Source organism: Notamacropus eugenii, chromosome 5 (genome assembly GCF_028372415.1).
Source record: "Notamacropus eugenii isolate mMacEug1 chromosome 5, mMacEug1.pri_v2, whole genome shotgun sequence".
Taxonomy (NCBI): Eukaryota; Metazoa; Chordata; class Mammalia; order Diprotodontia; family Macropodidae; genus Notamacropus; species Notamacropus eugenii.
The window spans coordinates 429101314-429125507 of NC_092876.1; the positions used below are offsets into that span (position 1 = coordinate 429101314).

At 38.6% G+C, this 24194-nt stretch overlaps 1 protein-coding gene across 2 annotated transcripts in view; it reads left to right on the forward strand.

Moving 5' to 3' along the window:
• The window catches only part of DIPK2B (divergent protein kinase domain 2B), a 73982-nt gene that overhangs the window by 34670 nt on the left and 15118 nt on the right, over positions 1-24194 (forward strand). For both annotated transcript variants that reach the window (XR_011968207.1, XM_072615107.1), the window contains exons 3-4: positions 6932-7105; positions 23229-23517. Coding sequence is in view for 1 of the 2 variants with exons in the window: in XM_072615107.1 (XP_072471208.1) it covers positions 6932-7105; positions 23229-23517 (463 nt within the window). In the remaining variant the exon portion in view is untranslated. The remainder of the gene's footprint in view (positions 1-6931; positions 7106-23228; positions 23518-24194) is intronic.

Below are 24194 nucleotides of genomic sequence, written 5' to 3' on the forward strand. Positions count from 1 at the left end.
TCTTCCGTATTTTTACCTCATAATACAGCTGATGAGTTCATACTAGGAAAAGAAAACACTGTCAGCTTGTTTTCTGGTTGTGTGCTTGTCTTTTTGTGTAATTAGTATTATCTTCATTCTTTGCAGGAATATTTTAAGCCACTTGTCTATTTTATGAAGGTGAATTTAGCTAAAATTAGATGATAAAATCTATAACTTTACTTAACCAGGCACACATTAATCTCCATGCATCTCAATATGTTGAAAGCAAATGAATGAGAGGGTGCCAGTCAGCTTCTCTCCATTATAGAACTCTTACTCTTCTGTCAGATTTTTACATGATAAATGACCACTTGATATACAGAGTGAAGGCTGCTGTGTCAAACCGTATATTAAATATAATAAAGCTTAATTATTTTCATTTTTAAAGATTAAATATAATTTGAAGTCCTAATATTTTGCTCCTGTACATTAATGGATCATCTTATTTCCCGCACTCTGGCAACCCCTGTCATAGAGAGTTATAGAAATCTAGAACTGGAATGTATCTCAGAGGCCATTTCCTTGGGATTACAGAGTCTAACCCTCTCATTTTACATACAAAGAAAGTGAGCTAGTAAATAAATGCCCTTGCCAAGGAGAACTATTCAACACAAGGGAATGATGAGGCAATAACAGCTTGCTCCCCAGAAGTGAAAATGTGACAAGAACCTCCAGAATTGTTGGGAAATCTAGCGATACAACTGAAGAATTTTATAAAAAAGGGGACAGTAGATAGAGCACCAGCCTTGGAATCAGGAAGACTCATCTTCAGAAATTCAAATCCATCCTCAGACACTTACTAGTTGTGTGACCCTGGGCAAGTCACTTAACCCTGTGTGCCTCAGTTTCCTCCTCTGTAAATGAACTGGAGAAGGAAATGGCAAATCCACTGCAGTGTCTCTGCCAAGAAAACCTCCAGTAGAACCATGAGGATTTGGACACGACTGAACAACTACATATAAAAAGAGAAGAAAGGTAGCCTTACTTAGTGCATATAGAGCCAGCATTAGAGTCAGGAAGACTTAGGTTTAAGTCTTTATCTCTGACACATACTGGTTGTGTCCCCTTGGGCAAATCTCTTATGCTCTTAGTATTTCTAGGCCAGTGGTTTCCAAAATGGGACCCAGAGCCCTGTGGGGATGGGGGTGGTGTCTGTGAAATGGTAACAAGGGGACCCATATCTTGGCCCCAGTAGGTATCTGATCATTAGAGAGTAGAAAGATGGGTCAAAATCTACCCTCTCCTAGCCAATTCTGCACTTGTCTCCAATGGAACTGCACTTACCCAGGTACCCACAGCAGCTATGTAAGCAAATTTTCCTGCATGCCCTTCCCACAGACCCATTCAAAATCCCCCAGACCACCCTTTGGATTCCCTAGGCCTGCATTCTGGTCTCTGGAACAGATGCTGGTAAGCTGAGCCTCTACTACAACAAAAATGCTTTCTACTTTTTGTTTGGAAGAAACTGAGTTATTTTTACATTATGCTTCCCATCCCATTCCATACCTTTTCAAACCTCTCTCTCTCTCTCTCTCTCTCTCTCTCTCTTTCTCTCTCTCTCTCTCTCTCTCCTCTCGTCTCTCGTCTCTCTTCTCTCTCTCTCTCATTTCATGTAATTGGGATTAAGTGACTTGTCCAGGGTTACACAGCTGGTAAGTGTCTGAGACCTTGTTTAAACTCTTCTTCTAAATTCTCTACTAACCTTTTAGTCTCCCAAATTCTTATCCTCCCTATTGTCCCCAACCTTTCAGTCAATAGAAACCACTCTCTCCCCAGTAACTAAAGATATTCTAATTGACAGGTCTAATGTCCTTTTCTCAATCCTTCCGAATTTCTCTGCCTATTGGATTCTACTGATAATCTTTTGTTCTCAATACTTATTCTCCTCTTTGGGTCGTTCTGACATTCATTTGGTTCTCTTAGCTATTTGACCTTTCCTGCTTAATCTCTTTCACTATATTACCATGGATATCCCACCCTCAACCCTGAATATTCCCTAAGGGACTATCCTGGGTACTCTGTATTTTCCATGACTCATTTGGTAACTACTTCAGCTCCCAAGGGTTCAAGCTATGCACCTAACTATGCATCTCTCTCCTGAATCTAGGCATACTTCACCAAATTGCCTATTACACATTTCAGATTTGATGTTCCATAAGCATCTCAAAGTCAATATGTTCAAAAGTGAACTTATTACCTCTTGCCCATATGTACCTGTCTTCCAAACTGCCCTTTTTCTGCCAAAGGTACCACCATCCATCCAGTCACTCAGACTTGGAAATTTGGAGTGACCTTTGATTTCTTACTTTCCCTTATCTCACATATCTAAGTAGTTACCAAATTGTGCCATTTCTGGCTCCACAACAGTTATCATATCTGTCTCTTTCTACTCAAATACATGCCACCCTGGTTCAGGCTCTTAGTAGCTCTCACTTAGACTACTACACTAGCCTTCATGACAAATCAGGTCTCTTTCTCCTTCAATCCATCCCAAATATAAGCTGCCAAAGTGACTTTCCGAAAAGGAAAGCAGTGTGTCCAACCACACTACCTCCTTATTCAACAAATTCCAGAACTCCCAATCAAGTCTAGGATCAAATATTATTTTATCTGTAGGTCACCTTTTAAAATGTTCTGTTTTGGTATAATTTTTATCGTGGGATGTGTAAAAAGTCAGAGACACAATTTCTGAGTATTTTATTAATTATAGTTAGTGAATAATTAATAAAAAGATAGTTATTTGGCCATCTCTTGTAAACCAAAGACAAAACATAACAGGTTCTTCAATGCTTTTATGCCCTTGGAAAAGTGGGTATTCCCAACAAGCTGCAATTGAATCTGATTGGTTAACAATTAATGAAAGAACAAATACTATGATGAGAGGTGAGTTTATTTTAATGAGGAGCTAGGGGACTTTATTCTGACCACTCAGTCCTTGACACAGACACTTATTCCTTCCCAGACCACCCCAATCTAGAGCAATATAGACAAAAGGGGGAATCCACTTCCACTCAGACCTGCTTGACTAAGACACAAGGAGCTGGAATTGACTAATTCACCTAGGCTAGAATTGCTTTACCAGTTGATCAGATCTCAGTTTTCCTAGTTGAGTAAGTTTTGCCCAAGATTTCATCTCATTATCAGTCCTGCACTTCAAAGGCTGGCTGAATACCCACAGGGACTGATTTCTGAATGAGGAAATAGTAAAGGGAAAAACCTTATTCTAATAGTATACACAATAATGTACATACATAATATACAACATAGCATACATAATACATAATAATTTGGAAGCTACTGCTTTAGGCGACTCTAAAACTATGAGTTTCAGAGAAGGTGCTAACCTGCATTGGTGGAAGGAGTTTCCTCATGTGGGAATCCCTTATACAAATAAAATCACAAATTCAATCCCTGTCCTTACTTGTATATACCTATATATGTATATTGTTTCCTTCAGTTATTAGAATTATTTGTGTAAGAGGTGAGATTGGTTTCACTTTTGTCTTTATATCCTCAATACTTTATTTTACACCTAATAAATGGCTGTTGATTTATTGATTTTTGAAAAGAAAGAACATCTACAGGCTGTAGGGGAAGATTAGAAAGAAACATACTAGAGAGACAAAGGAAAGAGGAGGAAAAAGAAGTGACGATATTTGGAATCAGACTGTGTCAGATAAAGGTCATACAAAAAGGTGGGAGGAACTGAAGAGACAAACTCCTGAACCACTCTTTTTGCAGAGTTTAGCAAAGGAAGCATTACAAAATTTACATTAGTAAAAGTAGAATCCAGAGTTCTGGGTCTGGACTAGACAAAGGGGAATACGGCATGTGGGTATGCATGTGGAGATGGGGATCAGATTGTTCCAAGCAAAACAAGCTCTGGATATCTTGTGCTCATATTTCAAAAAAAAGCTTCAACCTATGATAAACTTCATTTTCAGTCAGGTAGAATTTGCCATGAGGCCTTCAGTATGTATCTGAAGAATGTGCTAGATACCACTGGGAAGCCATTGGATCTAGTGTATGAGTGAAGATGCAACTTAAAAATTCTTTGAAGTTAATCTTTAAGATTACTCTTAAAGAAGAAACCCAGCGTTCAATGGATCACCAAACCAGCACATGTACACAGAGAGATGAGTGAGTTAATATTTGAAATAGGAAAAGTCATAGGCTTGCAAAGGATCAAAGGTTCAACTCTACTGTGGTTGTTCAGTCACTTTTCGGTTACGTCTGATTTTTTATGACCCTATACATTCTCCATATAACATCTACTCAGCACTCTCGAAATCTTGTTTTATTCTTTTTCTGTTGTTTTCAGTCATTTCTGACTCTTTATGACCCCATTTGGGGTTTTCTTGGCAAAGATTTTGGAGTGGCTTACCATTTCCTTCTTCAGTTCACTTTTACAGATAAGGAAACTGAAGCACGCAGAGTTAAGTGACTTGTTCAGGGTCACACAGGTAGTAAGTGTCTGAGGCCAAATTTAACCTCAGTCTTTATGACTCCAGCCCAATATTCTTCCACCGCACCACTTAGCTCCCCTAGCATTATTGATGAATCACCGTGCTGCTTGCAGAAGGTTTAATACACTCTAATGCCATCACTACCATAAGTGCAAATTACATTTACAAAGTTAAAGTTTCACAGGCAAAATTTAGGATAATGGAAAACCATAGAGACAACATGGTGCAATCCATTGAAGCCTGCTATCAGAATCAGCAGACTTGTGTTTAAGCCCTACCACTGATGGTGTTATCCTTGGCAAAGCATCTCACCTCCAAATGCCTAAAAGCAACTCTCTAAAACTAGAAATTACGAAGCGATGGCCAGTCTGCACAGAGGGAACTGGGCAACGTTCCTCATTAGGAGTTCCCTGCAGCAGTAAGATGACACCATTTTTTTTCCTAAGAATAAGATATGATGAAAAAAAAGGGAAGGGAATAAGTATTTCTATAGTACCAATTATGTGCCAGGCATTGTGCTAAGTGTTTTACAAATATAACTTGCAAATTATCTCACTTGGATCTCATCTGATCCTCATGCTGTTATTATCCCTTTCTTGAAGTTGAGGAAACTGAGGCAAACAAAGGTTAAGTGACTTTCCCAGGGTCATACAAGTAGCAAGTGTCTAAGGCTGGATTTGAACTCAGGTCTTCCTGACTCCAGGCTCTGTCCACAGCCTTACCTGTCTCAAAAACAAAGCAAACATAACGATTAAAACCTTAAATGATTTGGGCTAAATTTACCCATAAAGTTGCAAAATGGATTGGAAAACCAAAAGACCTACAGAAATGATACAACCAAAAATAGGTTCTTTGAAAAACTTTTAAAAATTGATAAAACTTTAGTCAACATGATTCCAATAGAGAAATCAGTTAAAAGATTAGATCACAACAAATTCAGAAGAAATCAAAAACTAATGATCAGGATCTACTATGCCAAGTATTTGTCAACAAAACCAGGATATTAAAAGAAATATAGAATTACCTACAAAAAAAGAAGCATTAGAAATGGACCTATGATATCATTAGTACAAGGGGTCTCCCAGGTGAGGAAACCCCTTAAAACTTTCTCTGCAATGGACCTACCTAGGGGACAATTGTCAAACATACAGCCTGAGGACCTGCATGACTGACTCCCTGGGGCAGCCAGAACCGGGTTACAATGGAATTGGAAAATGTTTGGCACAATAAATAAAAGATAACACATCTAGACAATGATAGTTTGTGGTTTTCTAAGTCAATATGTGGCCCCGGGGATGCTTTCCTTTTTGAGTTTGACACCATGGCCTAGAGCACAAAGAGATTCAGTAACTGGCCTGAGGTGATACAGATATTGTCAGGTGTGAGTGCAAAACGCAGATGTTCCTTGTTCTGAGATGAACCACAAGGCCATCCTGCCACTAGAGAGAATTTAGAGAAATCCATAGATTTTGGGAGTGTTTTACAGCTATGATATTGATCTGCAAACAGATGAAAATGTTTAGGAAATCCTAAAAAAAAAGTCAGTAATGGAAAAATTAATAGCTTCAGTAAAGTTGAAGGCTGCAAAATAAAATCACAAAAATTAAATAGAATTGTTATAGGGTGTGTATATATATGCAGACACACACACATATATGCGCATATGTATATATAAACACACACATGTGTCTGTGTGTGTATGTGTATATGTGTGTGTGTGTCAACTGAGTGATACAATGACTAGAGTACCAGTCCTAGAGTCAGAAGCGTTCCTGAGTTCAAGTCTGGCCTCAGACACTTACCAGCTGTGTGATCTTGGCTAAGTTACTTAACCCTATTTGCCTCAGTTTCCTCATATGTAAAATGAGCTGGAGAAGAAAATGGCAAACCACTCCAGCATCTCTGCCAAGAAAACCCTAAATGGAGTAATGCATAATTGGATATGACTGAAAATGACTGGACTGCACACATACATGGATATATACATATACATACACACATACATATGTACACACATGCACATATATGAACAATAATAGGAAAGGATTCAAAATAACTATAAATGCATAAAATATTTGGGAGTCATTCTACCAAAGCACATTAAAGACTTTTAGAGATACAATAAAAATAAAGCTCCTTGAAGAAGTAAGAAACAACTCAAATAGTTGCAGAAATATTCAGTGGACATGACTCGGTCTTGCCAATATAACCAAAGTTAATGTATAGAGGCTATGCTAAACAAAGCTAGACAAAATAATAACAAAATTGATCTGGAGGAACAAAATGTCTAGGAAATCATGGGAAACAATGAAAAAAATGGAAATGAAATCACACTTCCAGAACTCAAACTATACTGTAAAATATGATGAAAAAATCATCAAAACCATTTGGACTTTGTTGAAAAAAACTCTCACAATCACCTCCATGGATGTTTCCATTTACAGGGTCTACCTAGTCCAATGCTTCGATGTCCCTCGCAGAGGCTCTTAGACCGCATTGTCCGGAGATATGCTGAAGTGGCGGATGCTGGCAGTGTCTTCATGGATCACTTTACTGACCGGGACAAGCTGCGTCTTCTCTATACCCTTTCCATCAATGCCCATCCCATCTTGTTACAGGTAAGTTCTTCTGCAGCCGCAAGGCCCAAAATGCTTATATTTTATGGGGTAAAGAACTCAGTTCAACTAATATTAAATCTAGGCAATCAACAAAATGATAAATCAAGCCTCAATTCTGTAGTGTTTGAAATTTTCCAAGATACTACATAAATGCTCACAATAAAATTTAACAATTGGCATATCACTGAACAGATCTCCTAGTTGCACAAATCAAGAAATCTTGTGCATTCTTAACAAATGCCTGGAAGAAAACCTTTGTAAGTTGTATTTTTCTTTGTCATCTCAAATGTTTTTCTTTTTTCTCCTTCCTTCCTTCCTTCCTTCCTTCCTTCCTTCCTTCCTTCCTTCCTTCCTTCCTTCCTTCCTTCCTTCCTTCCTTCCTTCCTTTCTTTCTTCCTTTCTCTTTCCAACAAACAAAGGCAACTAGGTGGTATAATGAATAGAGTGCCAGGCCTGAAGTCAGGAAGACTCATTTTCCTGAGTTTAAATCTGGCCTCAGACACTAGCTATGTGACCCTATGTAAGTCACTTAACCCTGTTTGCCTCAGTTTCTTTATCTGTAAAATAGCTGGAGAAGAAAATGGCAAACCACTCCAGTATCTTTGCTAAGACAACCCCAAATGACATCACAAAGAGTCAGATACAACTGAAAAGACTGAAGAACAATTCACAAACATACCAGGATCTTGTATTCTCCACATTTTTCAGTAATTGTGTAAACACGAAGAAAAGAAACGGCATGGTACCGTGGAAAAAATTCTGGATTTAAAGTCAAAATATTTGGTTCAAATCTCAGCTCTGCCACTTACTTCCTGCGTGACTTTGGACAAATCACTTCAATTCATGGTCCTATGTTCATCATCTATAAAATGAGGTCGTTGGAATAGATAGCTCCAAAAGTCTATCAGCTCTAAATCTGTAACCCCTTGTGGTCTGCCCTAGAAAGACTGCTTCTTTGCTTCTCAGACTTTCATCATGGATGCTGACCCTCAACGTAGTGAAGTCTTGGTCCATTTGGGGAAATATTCATTTCCATACTTGAGAACCGAATATGATAGTGTAGGCGGTACAAAACCCAGAGGAGTCCATGGCTAGAAAGGAAGAGATGGTATACTGTTTTAAGCCGAAATTTTCAACTTGCACTTTAGATAAGTGATAAAAAAAAAGAAAAGAAAGGAAGAGAGAAAAAAAAGAAAAGAAAAGAAAAGAAAAAAGAAAAGGCTGTAGTCTGTGAAAAGCAGTCCTTAAGCCACATGACTCCAGAAAGTACAAGGCTGGAAATGTTCACAGTTGATCTTGCCAGAATTCAAATTCAAAGTCATGTCTATAGGACAAGTGTGGAGGTCCAGGAATAACAATATAGAAATCCCTTTCCATTGACCTCCAAAGCTATCTTAAGGTTACCAGTTTAGATACATTTGCCCCAAAGAGTAACCTATATTAGAAATCCCACGCCTACACCACACACTTAATCTATGGAGAGTACTTTGCTTCAGACCATCATACCTCACTCCACCTCTGTCTATTTCTCATTACATTCTTGATTAGCCCTAATGAATCACCATCCCTATCACTATCACAGGAATCATTGTTAAAGATGTCAAAAAAGCTGTCTTATTACTTGAGAACTATGGTGAAACAAGAGCTGAGAACTATAAACTGTTGAAACTAGAAGGACCTTTAGAGATTGCCCAGTTCACCCTACTTATTTGAAACACAAGGAAATTGATAGCCAGAAAGGTAGGGGGACTTAACAAAGGTCACACAGCAAATTTATTGTAGAACTGAACATGAAATACTGCTTCTAGTGATTTATCCATTACACAGGATGCCTCAGACTAGAGATTATTTTCCTTCCTCTGTAAGAGTGCCTGCCAATAATTGTTTTCAGTTGTTCAGTCATTTTCAGTCATGTCTGACTCTTCATGACTTCATTTGGGTTTGGTTTGGTTTTTTTTGGCAAATATACTGGAGAGGTTTGCCATTTCCTTTTCCAGCTCATTTTACAGATGAGTAAACTGAGGCAAACGGGGTTAAGTGACTTGCCCAGGATCACTCAAGCTAATAAATTTCTGAGACCAGATTTGAACTTACATCTTCCTGACTCCAGGCTCAGTGCTTCATTCACTGAACCACTTAGCTGCCCACATTATGGATTTCTGAATCCAAATGCTCATGCAGCTTTATTTGACAACAAAGGAAATATTTGAAGGCAACTTTTTTTCTATTTCAATCATTCCCATGCTTTCAACCCCTTCTCCATCCCTGTATCCCTTGCCTTTCTCCTCACTCCTGTTTAGTTTACGTTAAGTTTTAATCACTGAATAGGAGTTGCCTCAGACCAACTGAGATTTGTTAAAGACCTTCGCTTGAAAAGGCCAAGGTCTCCCACTGCATTCAGGGCCATCTCTTGTTGTCCTGATCTATATCTGGCTACTGGACCCAGATGGCTCCGGAGGAGAAAGTAAGGATGGTGACTGCACAGCCCTGCCTCCCTTAAATCCAGTTCACTTGTATGTCATGGCATCACCTCCCTGATGTCATGGTCCTCTTTGAGAACAAAGGGCAGACAGCAGCAGCAGTTTTGTTTACGTATGTTGAGGCTTGGTGCTTGTGAGCAAGGTATGGGAATAAGGCCTTGGGGCACAGCCATGTGGCATAAATGCCAATGGTGCAAAAGATTCTCTGCCCATCTCCAAGTATATTTCTCAGTTTCTAGGGACTGGTCTTGGAAGAACTACACAACCTCCACTTAGAGCAGACTAGTCCTTACAGAGACCAACAAACAAAGGTACAGCCTGTATCCCCAACACTATGGAATCAGGTATGCACAATCACACAGAATTTATTGATTTTTAATTTGATTATTAGAGGGGAAGGAGAAGGCTATGGCTGTTACAACCAAGCTTCTATCAAATCTCAGTCTAGAAGTCACAGACTATCCTTTCTTAAGTATTTAAGGATAAGACTATCTCAACTTTGTTTGGAGAAAGGTCAGAAATATTTTTGAAACTGATTTATGACTCAGAACCACATTTATTCAAGGAGTAGAATAGCCAAATTTGTGATCTGATAAGTGGGAAAGCTTCCATTCAAAGGAAAGAAGTAGAATTAGGGGAAATGAGTTAAGAAGATCCTATCACTACCTTCCAAGGACTGCCTCTCCAACCTTCCTAGCGATCCACATCCCACCTGGAACTACTTTAAATATGGCTGCACCATTTAGAACTTTCCAGTTGGCATACATTGGCATTTTGCCCCTGGATGGTGGAGTGCTGATTTATCAACATAAACGCTTTTACCAGGATCAAGCTGAGATAACAAATGATAAACAAGTCATATTTACAGATCCAAGAGATTACCACACACATCAGTTCTAATGTTTATGATAAAGAAGATGCAATTATCTTTACAGTTGCCATCAATATCAGCAGGTATTGGGATTTGTTTAGAGTTATAACAAAATACTTGACAAACATTATGGTTCAGATTTCACAAATTCATTATGCAAATGAAGTGCTCCAGCCTATTTCCAAATATTCCTAATTATTGTGAACTACATTGTATCTTTGTATTCTTAAAGTGGCACTCTCTACACCTAGATAAAGAAGCTGTTAGAGGATGTGAATGAATTGTATATCAAACAAATTATTCCATAAATTGCTATGAAGCACCACCTTCCCATCTGGTGGGAAGGTAGGAACAGGAAGATAACTCAAATACCTTTGGGTGTTTTGAATAAACAAGCTCATTTCAAATAAATAAATGTATATACACACATGTATGTTATATACACATATATTCACATACGTGTAAATTAAATGTGTGTACATATAATTTATGTATTTGGATATATCTACCTATCCATATATGTATATATATATATATATATATATATATATATATATATATATATATATGTATGTATGTATGTATGTATGTATATATCTATGCAGCTAGGTGTCACAGTAGATAGAGCTCTGGGCCTAGAGTCAGAAAGATCTGAGTTCAAATCTTGCCTCAGATACTTATTAGCTGTGTGACTCTGGGCAAGTCACTTAACCCTTTTTGCCTCAGTTTCCTCAGATATAAAATGAATTGGACAAGGAAATGGCAAATCTTTCCAGTATCTTGGTCAAGAAACCCCAAATGGGATCACAAAGAGTGGGACATGACTGAAAATGACTGAATAACTAAAAATATTGTTTGGCATCTGTAAAATGAACTAGAGATGGAAATGGCAAACCACTCCAGCGTCTTGGCCAAGAAAACCCCAAATGGGGTCATGAAGAGTATCTCTCTCTCTCTCTCTCTCTGTCTCTCTCTCTCTCTCTCTGTGTGTGTGTGTCTCTCTCTGTCTCTCTCTCTCTATATATATATATACATATGTATGTATGTATGTATACAAATATAGACATATGCACATCCAAACACAATTGTTAAAAAAATTCAACTTGCCATCTAGTCATAGCTAATATGAAACTTTAAAGATGAAATCCAATTTTCTAATTACCATGTTCAGAAGACCATAGCATAATGTCCATATGTGCATTTATAGACCATCTTATATAGAACTGATAGACATGTATCCTCATCCAATCTACAGTCTTTTGAACGTAGTTATTAGAAAATCGGGTTTGGACTTTTAAGTTTCATATTAACTACAAATAAAAGTTGACATGGATCCAATAAATTTATATATTATCTAGACATAAGCTTTTCAATGCAAACATACAAAATACCTAAAGCTCTTCAAGTCCTGTTCTTCTGTTTCCATCAGATGGGAAGTTGGAGCATCGTGGCAGTTTATCATAGAGTATATTTCATTATACTTATTTCATTCAGATCTTCTAACAACCAAGGTAGAGTTTCTAGTCTTAAACATTACAACTGCAAAGGCATTGTCCATCAGTTACTATCCACAACCGAAATCCACGATGCCACAGATTATAGTTGTCCCCAACAGATCTGCCAGACTCCATATAAATATGAACCTGAATTGCCTACTTCTAAGGCATGATTCATCTTCCTTTTCCAAATCCACAACAGGATACTAATATCTCTGAAATTAAGTCTGAAGCTAATTAGAAATCTTGTGAAACCCCTGAAGATAAATTTCTTCTTTAAAACAATCTCTTGTTCCAAATAGTTTCTAACAAGGAGACATCCTTCTTTTGAATATCGTTTTTTCCCCTGCACATACCTTCTAATTTAGACTATTGCAAGTTACCACATTTCTGTCTATCTATAATGTTCCACTTTCCTTTTTACTACTCTTAATTTTTACCCTTAAATTTCTGTTTCCAAAATGTTTCCTATTTTTAAATTGTATACTGGTTTTACTTTCCTTTCTTATTGTTTCTGACTCTTGCAAATGAGTGCACTTTCTGGGTATTTGGACTAATTAATTATTTTTTAAGAGCTTTTCCTCATATTTAAAGATTCCAGTGCTCAGGCTACTCTCCCTTTCATTATTTTAAAACCTAATCCTCTGTACATGTAATTTGTATATAATTCCTTCAATTTGCTAAAAATTGAATTCAACTAAATCATTTATTTAGGCTTGTTCCCATGAGCCATTGAAACGCCTCCTCACCATAAAATAAAGAATTGATGTCCCAAAATATGTTTGCTTTCAATTGGAGAAGAAAAATGAAAAGCAATAGCTACTGGAGGAAAGGGGATAATTTAACCAACTATTAGTAATAAAGTTTCTCAGATACAGTTTGCTTTGAGAGAAGGAAAACAATAAAACATCCTTTCCATTCTGGAGCCAAGTACACACACAAAGTGCTTCAATCCCATAGGAAATACAGTCAATACAGGGTTTGGAGGAATTCCTGTATTCCACAGTGTCCATGAGAAAGAAAATAAAAGAACATGGCTAGTCAAAATATTTTAAGGGTGCTGAATTCAGAAAGACACGCATTCTAACACAGCTTCAGACTAGCTGGGTGGCTCTGGGCACCTTATACCTTAGTTTCCTCATCTACAAAACATACCTATCTCTCAGGTTGTTGGGAAGATAATGAAATAAATTTGTGAAGCACTTTGCAAACCTTAAGGCACTACATAAATGTTGTTGCTAAATTTCAATTCCTAGTAAATTCAGAGAAACTTCACCATGAAATTCAAGATAAATTCGGTTTTATTTCTGTTATAGTTTTTAAGTTCATTTCACAAACTCATGCCTGATTTGATTCATGTATTTTCTCCTGAAAGGCCATAAATTTGGTCTCTTTTCCACAAGTCTCAAAAATAGAGTCTTTTTTCTAACTTAGTTTTATTTCCATAATAATTTTCATGATCTCTCCTTATTCCCCAATTAACTCTAACAGGAAAAAGAAGAGATCTCTGCTCAAATTGCTCATTTTCTTGTTCAACCGACTCTGATTTTTATCCCTTCTCACTTAAAGGATAGTCATATATAACTGAAAGAGAAAAAAATATAATCTTTCACACAGTATTCATTCACTAATAAATCAAAATGACAGTATATTAGCAAAGTTAGATAACTTTTCTGGAGTCTATGTAAGTCGGTTCTAGTAAACTCTTAATACCAACTTCATTAGTTGGCTTAAATTTTTTCCCCTGAAGTTCCTCAAGCAGTGTACTTATTTTTTTTAAAGTCAATTTTTTCATTAAGATTTAAAAATTACAACTAGAAAAGGCCCTGGAAGTCTGAATCTGGGAATCTTGGTGCTCTCTGGAAAATTTCTAGAGGAATGAACTATTCAAGATGTAAACACAAAAAGCAGGCATTTGTAGATACCAGCCTTGCCAAACACCACACAGTGGCGTAGGATTTTAAAATAGCGTACAGACCAGGTGTAAAAGAAAAGAGAAGTCATTATGGGCATTTTAAATGATAGGATAAGGGGGGAAGAATTTATTCTCTTGATCAATTTGATGAGCTCGTCAATCACTTTGATGACTTTATAGAGCATGATCCTTCGTCTGGAGCCATGAAAACATGTCCTCAAGCACATAGGCATGCCCAGGAATGTCCTGCTGAGAAGACGCACAATTCTGGATTCATTTTTAGTAAAAAGGACTGCCTCGAAATGATCAGTCTGGATCTCAAGAGGATGTTGTCCGGCTTGTTTGCCTATAAATGAGAGCAGATGAGCATTTTTTAATTCTTCTGATGTTTTACCTTTTTGTCCTTTCCTGTTCCCTAGGGCTGGAGGAAGGGACTGCCACCAATCAAGGGTGTTTGCTCCCATCAATTTGATGATTATTCTTCCACTAGAGTGAATATACCCATGTATACCTTGAAAGGGCTGGGTAAAGCTTCTGATTGGGTTTCAAGCTACCCCCAAGATGATTCAATGGTAAGAGGAGGAACTGTAGTCAAAGAAACTACTCTTTTGTGAGGAACTATAAAAGAGAAGGTGTCAGCATGGTGCTATAGGGCACAGTGGACACAGTACCACAGCCAAGGGCAGGAAGACTCCTCTTCCTGAGTTCAAAGCTTGCCTCAGACACTAGCTGTGTGACCCTGGGCAAGTCACTTCACCCTGTTTGCCTCAGTTCCTCATCTATAAAATGAGCTGGAGAAGGAAATGACAAACTCCTTCAATATCTTTGCCAAAAAAAGTCCAAATGGGGTCACAAAGAGTCAGACACAACTGAAATGACTGAACCATAGCAACACAAAAGAGAAAGAGGCAGGCTGCTCTCAGACGTGTTTGTCTTTTTGCCCTTTTCCTTTATATTTTGTTCAGCTTTCCTCCTTTATAATTTTTGCCTTATGCTTTTTTTTTCTGCAGTGCCATGGGTTGGGGGAAGAGATTTCTCCTACCTCTCATCCCCACCCCCAACCCAAGAGCAGTTGATGGTAATTTGTGAGAAAAATACACAGAAGAGGTAGACATGTGCTTGCCACAAAGGGCAAGAAGCTAGTTCATGGATTTACAGCCTACTGGTGGAAGAGGGGAGGCTTTGATTTCTTTGGCAACATGATGCTGGAATCTAATCTTCCAAGCAGGGAAGGGAGGTCTTCTGAGCAGTACCAGCTTTGAGAATTGCATTATGGATAACCCTGTGTTTGAGAGTCTGACCAATCTTCTAGAAAGAAAGAGCATTCTGGACAAGCAACTAACTCTCCGGGAGAAAAAAAAGGTTCACCCATGTGGTCTCTGCAGCAAGAAAAGCAGAAAGGATTCAAGATGTTTCATGGATGGGGGATTAGGACCTTTCATCCTGTCATGTTGCAGATCCAGCAATGAGAAAGAGTGTTGCTATCCAGCAACTCTCCAAGAAAAGCATTCTCTTCTGCAACAGTGTAAGCCCTTAGTGTAATATCGTAACAATGAAAGTCTCTCTGGGAGGGAAAAGTAAGAAGCATTTATTAAGTTCCTACTATATTCCAGATACTGGGCTAAGCACATGATCCTCACAACAATCTTGTGAGGTAGGTGCTATTATTATTATTCCTATTTTATGGGCAGTATTTACCATTTTATTTATGAGGAAACTGAGGTAGACAGAAGTTAAAGTGACATACTGAGGTCATGCAGCTAGTAAGATTCTGAGACTGGATCTGAACTCAGCTCTTCCTGACACCAGACCCAGGGTGCTATCCACTACGTCTCCTAACTACCTCCATCATAAGGTCTCTGAAGGTTAAAAAGAACTCACCAGAATGTCAGGGTGTTTCTTGTTCCATAGTCCCAGCATGTGCATGCCTTGTGGAGAAAAAGTGTGGCACTACAAGTACTTGAATGACTGAAAAAGTACTTGTTACATGGCGGGTAATAACCATTTATACAGCACCTACTATGTGCCAGGCACTGTGCTAAATGGTTACAAACATTATTTTATTTGATCCTCACAAAACCCTAGGACATAGGTGCTGTTAGGCACAGATTAAGTGACTTGCCCAGGGTCATACAACTAATGTTTGAGGTCAGATTTAAGCCCAGGTCTTTCTGACTCCAGCTTTTTCTGAGTGCTTACTACATGCAACGTGCTGTGGTAAGCCCTGTGGATAGAAAGAGAAAATTAATACAGTCCCTGCTTTCACTGAGCTCCTGTTCTAATGGAGAACACAACATATACACACACACACACACACACACACACACACACACACACACACACACACATACACACAGCAGTTTTCAGGTGCACATTACATTGAGATGCCTATTGGTCCTGAGGTTGCAGCTGCAAGCAGATGGTAATGTATCTTTGTTAGTGTCATTTCCATTAATAAAACCATGGTTCCTGGTTCTTCAGCAACATTGGCAGCATATATTGGTATAGGAAGTAAAGGAACGACTGTGAAGGTCCCTGTGGAGAACCAGAGATCCTTCAGAATAGGAAGGTGCTGTCTGAGTCCCAAGATGAGAGCTGAGAGTCCCAGGTCCAGCTCCATTCTTCTAAGAGGGAACTCTTAAACATTACTAGAACTTTGAACTCTTATAATCTACTAACTCTTAGAAGTTATTAGATGTGAATATATGTGTAGAGCCCACGTAGGATTGCATGCCATCTTGGGAAGGAAGGGGAAAGGGAAGGGGAGAAAATTTAAAACTTATGGAAGTGATTGCTGAAAACTGAAAACAAATAAATTAATAAATTAGGGGAGGGGAAGAAAAAAAGGAGTTATTTTAACTTAGAAGTCTTTTGAACTAATAACTATGTTATTAGAACAAAAATCTTATGAACTAATAAACAAGTTATTAGAACTTAGAAGTCTTATAAACTAATAACTCTTAGAATTAATTAAAACTCTTATGAGCTAATAGTTATCAGAACTTTGAATTCTTATAAACCGATTACTCAGAAATTACTAGAACTTAGAACTCTTATGAACTAATACCTCTTAGACATTATAAGAACTTAGAACTCTTATGAACTAATAAAGAAATTATTAGATCTTAGAGCTCTTGCGAATTAATAACTCTAAGAAGTTATTAGAACTTAGAAAGCTCATGTAGCACGATACCTCTGCTGTATCCCTCTTTTCACTCTAGTTACTGGGCTCCTGTTCTGTCTAGAAGTGAGTTTGGGTTTGATCATAAACACTTTCTCTGGCCTTTGTTTACCTTTCTCTTTTTATTCTAGGCTGGTTCAGAATGCTCAGAACACAGTGAGAAATAGTGGGCACAGGCTCAGCCACCAGGCCTAGCTCTTGAGGAGGACTAATTATCTCTCTGACACCTTAGACCCTCTACTGATCAGCTCAGACATTGAAACATATGGAGCTTTCTGAAAAAGAGCAGCAGGGGAGTTCCTATTGGAATACAGAAGGAAGCCAAAAAATCAGTACTTTCCCCTCAATTCAGAGATGGTGATGTTATCCAGTAGTGTCTATGAATGGTTACCTCACCATATTGTATATAGTTTTCGCTACCATATGACTGTAGTCACAGAGTATCCCAAGTCCTCTGTTGCAGGCACTGGGGAAATGTTAGGGTTAGTGGTACAGCCCACACCTCCATCTCAAGATTAAATATTGTCTAGCCTTTGAATTCTGGGTTTCTCTGTCCTCTGTCTTCTTTCTCCTTCCTAGAAATATTGACAAAGCAATCATGGTTATGGATATAAATGCAAGGCCTCTAGAGTTTTCCCCAAAACATCTGCTGTTGTACACACTGGAAATTTGAGCCTCCCAAAACAGGGGGCTATGTATGGAAGCTGAGGACCCCTTTTACCCACATCTGTGGAAGTATAAGGACAAACTTTATTTGGAGATTTTCCTAAAGTAAACTCCAGATGGGGAATAATGAGCCAAAAAGAAATGTGTCTGCCTTGGGTCAGCACCCAGGATAGGAAGCAGGCAGTGTGAACCCCTAGTCTTGGGCTATATCTTGTGACCTCATCCAGAATGTGAAGCTTGACTTCCAATTAACCTTAAGTGTTGAATTTTTTGGGGGGGGAATCCTACATATCTATGATGATCATGATGTTTGATTTTTTTTTTTAAACCAGCCTACTCAACCCAACAAAGGAAAAGTTAGCCTAGCTCATCTAGGATGGTTTTATTTATTTGTTTTTTAAGAAAGCTTGGATGGGCTGTCCTACTGTATTAGGTCAGGACAACTCAGAAGAGATTCATAGAGATTACACTGTATAAATACATCTTTGGAGTTCATCCAGGTGCTTTCCTCTCTAGGAAATGAAAGAGTATTTTTTCTTTTTCCATTACCTATTTTGCCTTTTCCTTTTCTCAGTTGTTTGTTTTGTTAAAAATTATTTTCTCCAGTAATTTGGGGGTTGCAACAGGCCCTCATGAGTACCTAGGCAGATATGAGCCTATAGAAACTTTGTAAAACTTTATTGAATTTGTACAATTTAAGGGTAAATATAAATTCCAGACCTGTCACCGATGGGAGTTCTGGGTCCTCACTAAAGTTTTTTGGAAGGTGCCTACAAACTGCCTTATGGATATTGCTAGAATTCTTGGTACCCATCACTGGGGATTGATAGATGACCAAAAGATATGAACAGGCAGGTTTCAGATAAAGAAATCGAAGCTAACCTATAGTCATATAAAAAAAATGCTCTAAATCACTGTTGATTAGAGAAATGCAAATGAAAACAACTCTGAGGTACCACCTCATACCTATCAGATTGGCTAACATGACAAAAAAGTAAAATGACAAATGTTGGGAAATATGTGGAGAAAACTGGGACCCTATTGCATTGTTGGTGGATTGGGAAATAATCCAATGATTCTGGAGAACAATTTGGAACTATGCCCAAAAGGCTATAAAACTGTGCATATACTTTGATCCAGCAATACCACTGCTAGGTCTGTATCCCAAAGACATGCAAAAAAGGGGAAAGGACCTATTTGTACAAAAATATTTACAGCTGTTTCTTTTGTGGTGGCTAAGAATTGGAAATAGAAGAGATACCCATCAACTGGAGAAAGACTGAGCAAGCTGTGGTATATGATTGTGATGGAATGTTATTGTGCTACAAGAAATGACAAGCAGGATGATTTCAGAAAAACCTGGAAAGACTCACATGAACTGATGCTGAGTGAAGTGAACAGTACCAGAAGAATATTGGATGCGGTAACAACACTGCAACGATCAACTCTGATAGACTTAGCTCTCCTCAGCATGTGTGATCTAAGTTCTAAAAGACTCATGATGGAAAATGCTCTCCACACGCAGAAAAAGAACTATGGAGTCTGAAGGCAGATCAAGATCTACTTTCTCTCTTTTTTTTCCTCCAAGTTTTCCCCTTTTGTTCTGATTCTTCTTTCAGAACATGACTAATGTGGAAATATGTTTAATATAATTGTACATGTATATCCTATATCAGATTGCTTGTCATCTTGGGGAATGGGAAATATGGAGGAAAGGAGAAAAAAATTTGGAACTCAAAATCTTTTAAAAGTGAATTTTGAAATCTATCTCTCATGTAATTGGAAAAAATAAAATATTATTGGAGGGGTGGGGAAAGATGCTTTCATTTTTGCCTTTCACATATCTACAGAATGGAGGAAGGGATTTCTCCATCTATCCCAGGGTAGTTGATAGTGACTTGTGACAGAATTACATGGTGGAGGTAGACATATGCTTGCCCATGTGGCTTGAGAGGAATGTTCTTGAGAATGGACATTCTAGACCAAGAAATGGCAACAGCTCGGGCAATTATTGAATTCCTAAAAAAACACATAGAAGAAGCAGACATATGTTTGCTTACACAGGAGGAGTGTGGAGTTGATGGACAATACTCCTAACACCTCAAACTCCTATAAAGAGGAAGAGATATTTTGAATTCCAAGATAGGAAGATCCTGGAGTCCAGCCAAAGAAGAAAGGATTCCTGGATAGCACTAGCATTGGGGGTTGTCTTAAGTAAGCTGAACCCTTTGAGAAGGCAGGCTCTAATCAATGCTTCGTCTGGCTTCCAACCTCCTCATTCAACTGAAACTGCCCTTACTAAAGTTATCAATGATCTCTTCACTGACAAATCTAATGGTCTTTTTCAAACCTTCACTTTTTATTTTTGATCTCTCTGGAGCTATAACATTGTTAGTTAACCTTTTCTTCTGGATATTCTCCTCTCTATGTTTCTACAACTCTGCTTTATCCTCACTGTCTTCTTGCCTGTGTGACTATACCGCCTCAAGTCTCCTTTCCTGGATTTTCATCCATATCAAGTCCACTAACATTGGGTACCATCCAGGGCTTTGTTCTGGACCCTCTTCTCTCCTCCCTTTATACTTCTTCACTTGTGGATCTCATCAACTCCCGTGGATTTAATGATCATTTCTTTTGCTGGTCATTCTCAGATCTAGCCCTAACCTATCTCCTAACCTCCAGACTTGCATCTCCAATAGCCCATACATCTCTTAAGCTCAACATGTCCAAAACTGAACTTTATCTTTTCTCTTGCTTCTGAATTTCTCTTTTACTCTCAAGGCAGTCACCATTCTCACAGGCTCACAACCTGCATATCATTCTTGACTCCTCACTCTCACCTCTTATATCCCATCATGCAAAATCCTGCTTATTTTATCATCACAGAGTCTCTCAAAAAAGCCTTCTTCTTTCCTCTGACATTGCCACCACCCCTCCCACCTGAACTGTTGCAACAGTATGCTGGTTGGTCTCTCTGTCTTCAGTCTCTCCCCAACTCAGACCACCTTCCACTGAAATGTCAAAGGAATCTATCTAAATAATTAGACTGATCACAGAGTCAATAAACTCCCGTGACTCTCTCTCTCTGAGATCAAATAGAAAATCTTCTGTTAAGCATCCAAAGTCCTTCATAATCTGGCCCTGCCTTACCTTTCCAGTCTTCTCCCACCTTACTTTCCATCAGTGACACTGGTTTACTCCATCTCCAGAATCCAGATATTTTCAGTGGCTGTTCCCCAAATATGCAATATTCTTCCTCCTCATCTCTGCCTCCTGGCTTCCTTCAAATTCCAGGTAAAATCTCATCTTCTTGAGAGAAGCCTTTTCCTATATTGCTAGCATCTTCATGCTAAGGATTATCTACAGTTTATCTTGCATATCACTTGTTTGTGCATAGTTGTTTGCATGTTATCTCCCGCATTAGACTTCGAGCTCCTTGAGAAAAGGGATTGTCTTTTGCCTTTCTTTGCATTTCCAATATTCAGCCCAGTGCCTGGCACACAATGTTTTTTGACAGACTGACTTCAAGAGTTCAGATATCTGACCTGAAAAAAAAAGAGTTCCTGAGTGGCATCCTTTTTGGAGAAAGAAGAAGCCCACCCACCCAAGTAATCTCAGAAGATGAAAAAGTACATCATATCCTAAGGGATTAAGCACTTGACTTTGCCAACACCATCCCCCCCACCCAACTATCCTCATTATTAAAGAAAATTATTTGGACAGTATAAGTCCCATGTGAAAGGAAATTGCCATCCACCATTTTGAAAAAAGTACTTCCCTTCTCAAGAAGTGCAAGTACCATAGTCAGTCAACTAGCTTTCCATCTCTTAAGGAGTTCACAGTCTAATGGGGGAGACAACAGTCCCCAGCAGACAACACCCCTCAGCAGACAACTATATACAATCCAGCTAGATTCAGGGTAACTTGTTAATGACCAACAGAGGGAATTCAGAAGGATCAGGAAAGGTTTCCTGTAGAAGGTGGGATTTTAGATGGGACTTTAGGGAAGTCCAAAGGTGAGAATGTGAGATCCCAGGCATAGGGGAAAGCCAGAGAAAACGCCTGAAGTCAGGATATGGAGTGTCTTTTTGGAGGAACAATAAGGAGACCAGTAAGAGTGTACTGAAGAGATGGAAACAAGGGATTGAAGGGTATGAAAAGTGGAAATGTGAAACAGGACCAGGTTATGACTGTCTGGGGTTTGGCTTGTTTGGCGTCCCCAAAGTGTTCTTGTTTTCTGGGGAGATTCCAATGACAAGGAAGGACTATGAAAGATCCTGTGGGAGAATAAGAGATCTGGGAGAATATCAAGGGGTTACCCTGGTGGCAACCCTAACAGCAGCAAGTTCCTTCCAAGGGGAACTATTGTGAATCTTTTAAGTTACTTTTATGTTGCTGTTTGGGTTGGGTGGGTGATAAGAAACACTTCTACCCCTAGGCTTTTATTAATTTGAGCTTTTATCTGTTATCCACATTTGGGGAAACAGACATACTATTTGGACATTTTCTCAAAGTAAACTCTGGGAGGATGTATAAAAGGTCAAAAGGAGAAAATGACCTTTTTTTTAGCGAGGCCTTCAAGATTGGACCTGGTTTGCATGACTCAGAGTTTTGTGGGGTGAGGCAAGAATTACTGGTCACCAGTAACAGTGAAAATAGGAGATCCAATTTCTAATTATTTTACATTCTGAAACATTAAACTGCCCCATTGTTCCAAGCCTGGCAGAAGAACTAATCTAATGCCTTAAAGAATCAGAGACTTAGAGTTAGGAAGGACCTTGTCCGAGGTCACCCAGGTAATAAATAGAACATGCTTTCAAATCCAGGCCCAAAAACATTTTCTTTTTACTAAATTGGGGGTGGGGACTCAAAAGGATTTATTGACCTGATTAATTTGTTTCATTATATAACATCATGGCAATTTACTTTTCCTACTCTGTAGAGGTGGTTCCATTTCTGGATACACACACACACACACACACACACACACACACATATATGTACACATATACATAAACACATGTACTATATACAATATATAGTGTGTATATATCTTTGCGTATGTATATATGTATATACATATCTGTATATATACATATATACACACAGAGATTAAAAAAAGTGTGTATGTGTGTGTGTTTGTGTGTGTACCCCTCATATATCTGTGAACATTTAGTTAAATCACTGGCCCAGGGCCTAGATGAAACCAGGCTACGGGCAAATAATAGGTTTAATTAATGTAATTATAATGAAACCAAGTAGGAGTGGGGGAAGAAGGGAGTAGTGTACACTGACCTGCCTCATTTTACTTAAATATCCCATTAGCGGACATAGCATCACTGTCATTGGTTTCAGGGGATTTTGCTGACAGATTTGAAGGGCAGGGCAGTTTTTAAAGTCAATCTTCATTTGTCATTATGCAAAGAGAGGTAAGGAAAGAGGGGAAAGAAAGAAACAGAAAGATAGAAATGGTCATTATTTTAAATTATCTTTTTTCTCTTTCTTCTATTCTAGATTTTCCCAGGAGCAGAGGGGTGGCCCTTGCCCAGATACCTAGGCTCCTGTGGCCGATTCCTGGTCAGCACCAGCACGCAGCCCTTGGAGCAGTTCTATAGCTCACCTGCAGACCAGGCAGCTGACTTGGCATACCAGCTCCTTGGCATCATGGATTCCCTGAGGAACAATGACTTGAACTATTTCTTTTACTTCACCCGCATTGATGCTGGCACGTTTGGCATTTTTGACAATGGGCATCTGTTCATCCGAGATGCCAGCACAGTGGGCGTCATTGACAGGCAGCAAGGTACTCAGCGTGTACTCTAAAGAGCAGCTGTCAGAGGAGGTGAAGCAGGGGGGCAAGGTGGGAGGCTGAGATTCACCTGCCCATCTTTCATATTATTTCATTTTTTAGCACAAACATCTTTGGTTTGTCAGAGGGGGAGATCATTCAAAGTTCAGGAATCAGCAAAAAATATAACTCGCTCTAGTCCCAGTCAATTGTTGGAATCTCTAGGGCTTCGGATTTAAATGGTGTGTTGGCTGAAACATGGACACATGCTTTACCCAAAGCACATCCCAAGGGAGCTACGTTCTGGTGGAACATTCCATGTTTCTGTCCTGATATATTCATGTCAACCCTGCTCCTTTCTTTCCTTCTCAACATTTAAATCCTCATTTTCCTTTCCAAGATTGGTATGATGGGGGAAAAAAACTCTCATCGCAGATACTTTTATTGCTTATCTAAATTTTAAATGTCTAGCTGATTCATTGGTATGTTTTGTAATCCATTTTGACACATTTGCTTTTTATAAAGTTTCAAAATTAAAAAGCATGGAAATGAATGAGGTATATGAGTGAATCATAAATTGTTTAAATTGACAAGGTAGCTACCTAGGGCTGGGCGTCTTTCCATCATTTTCCCAGTTGACCATCTGACTCACATGTTGGGTTATTTCCAGAGTTATAACTAGCTAATCCAGG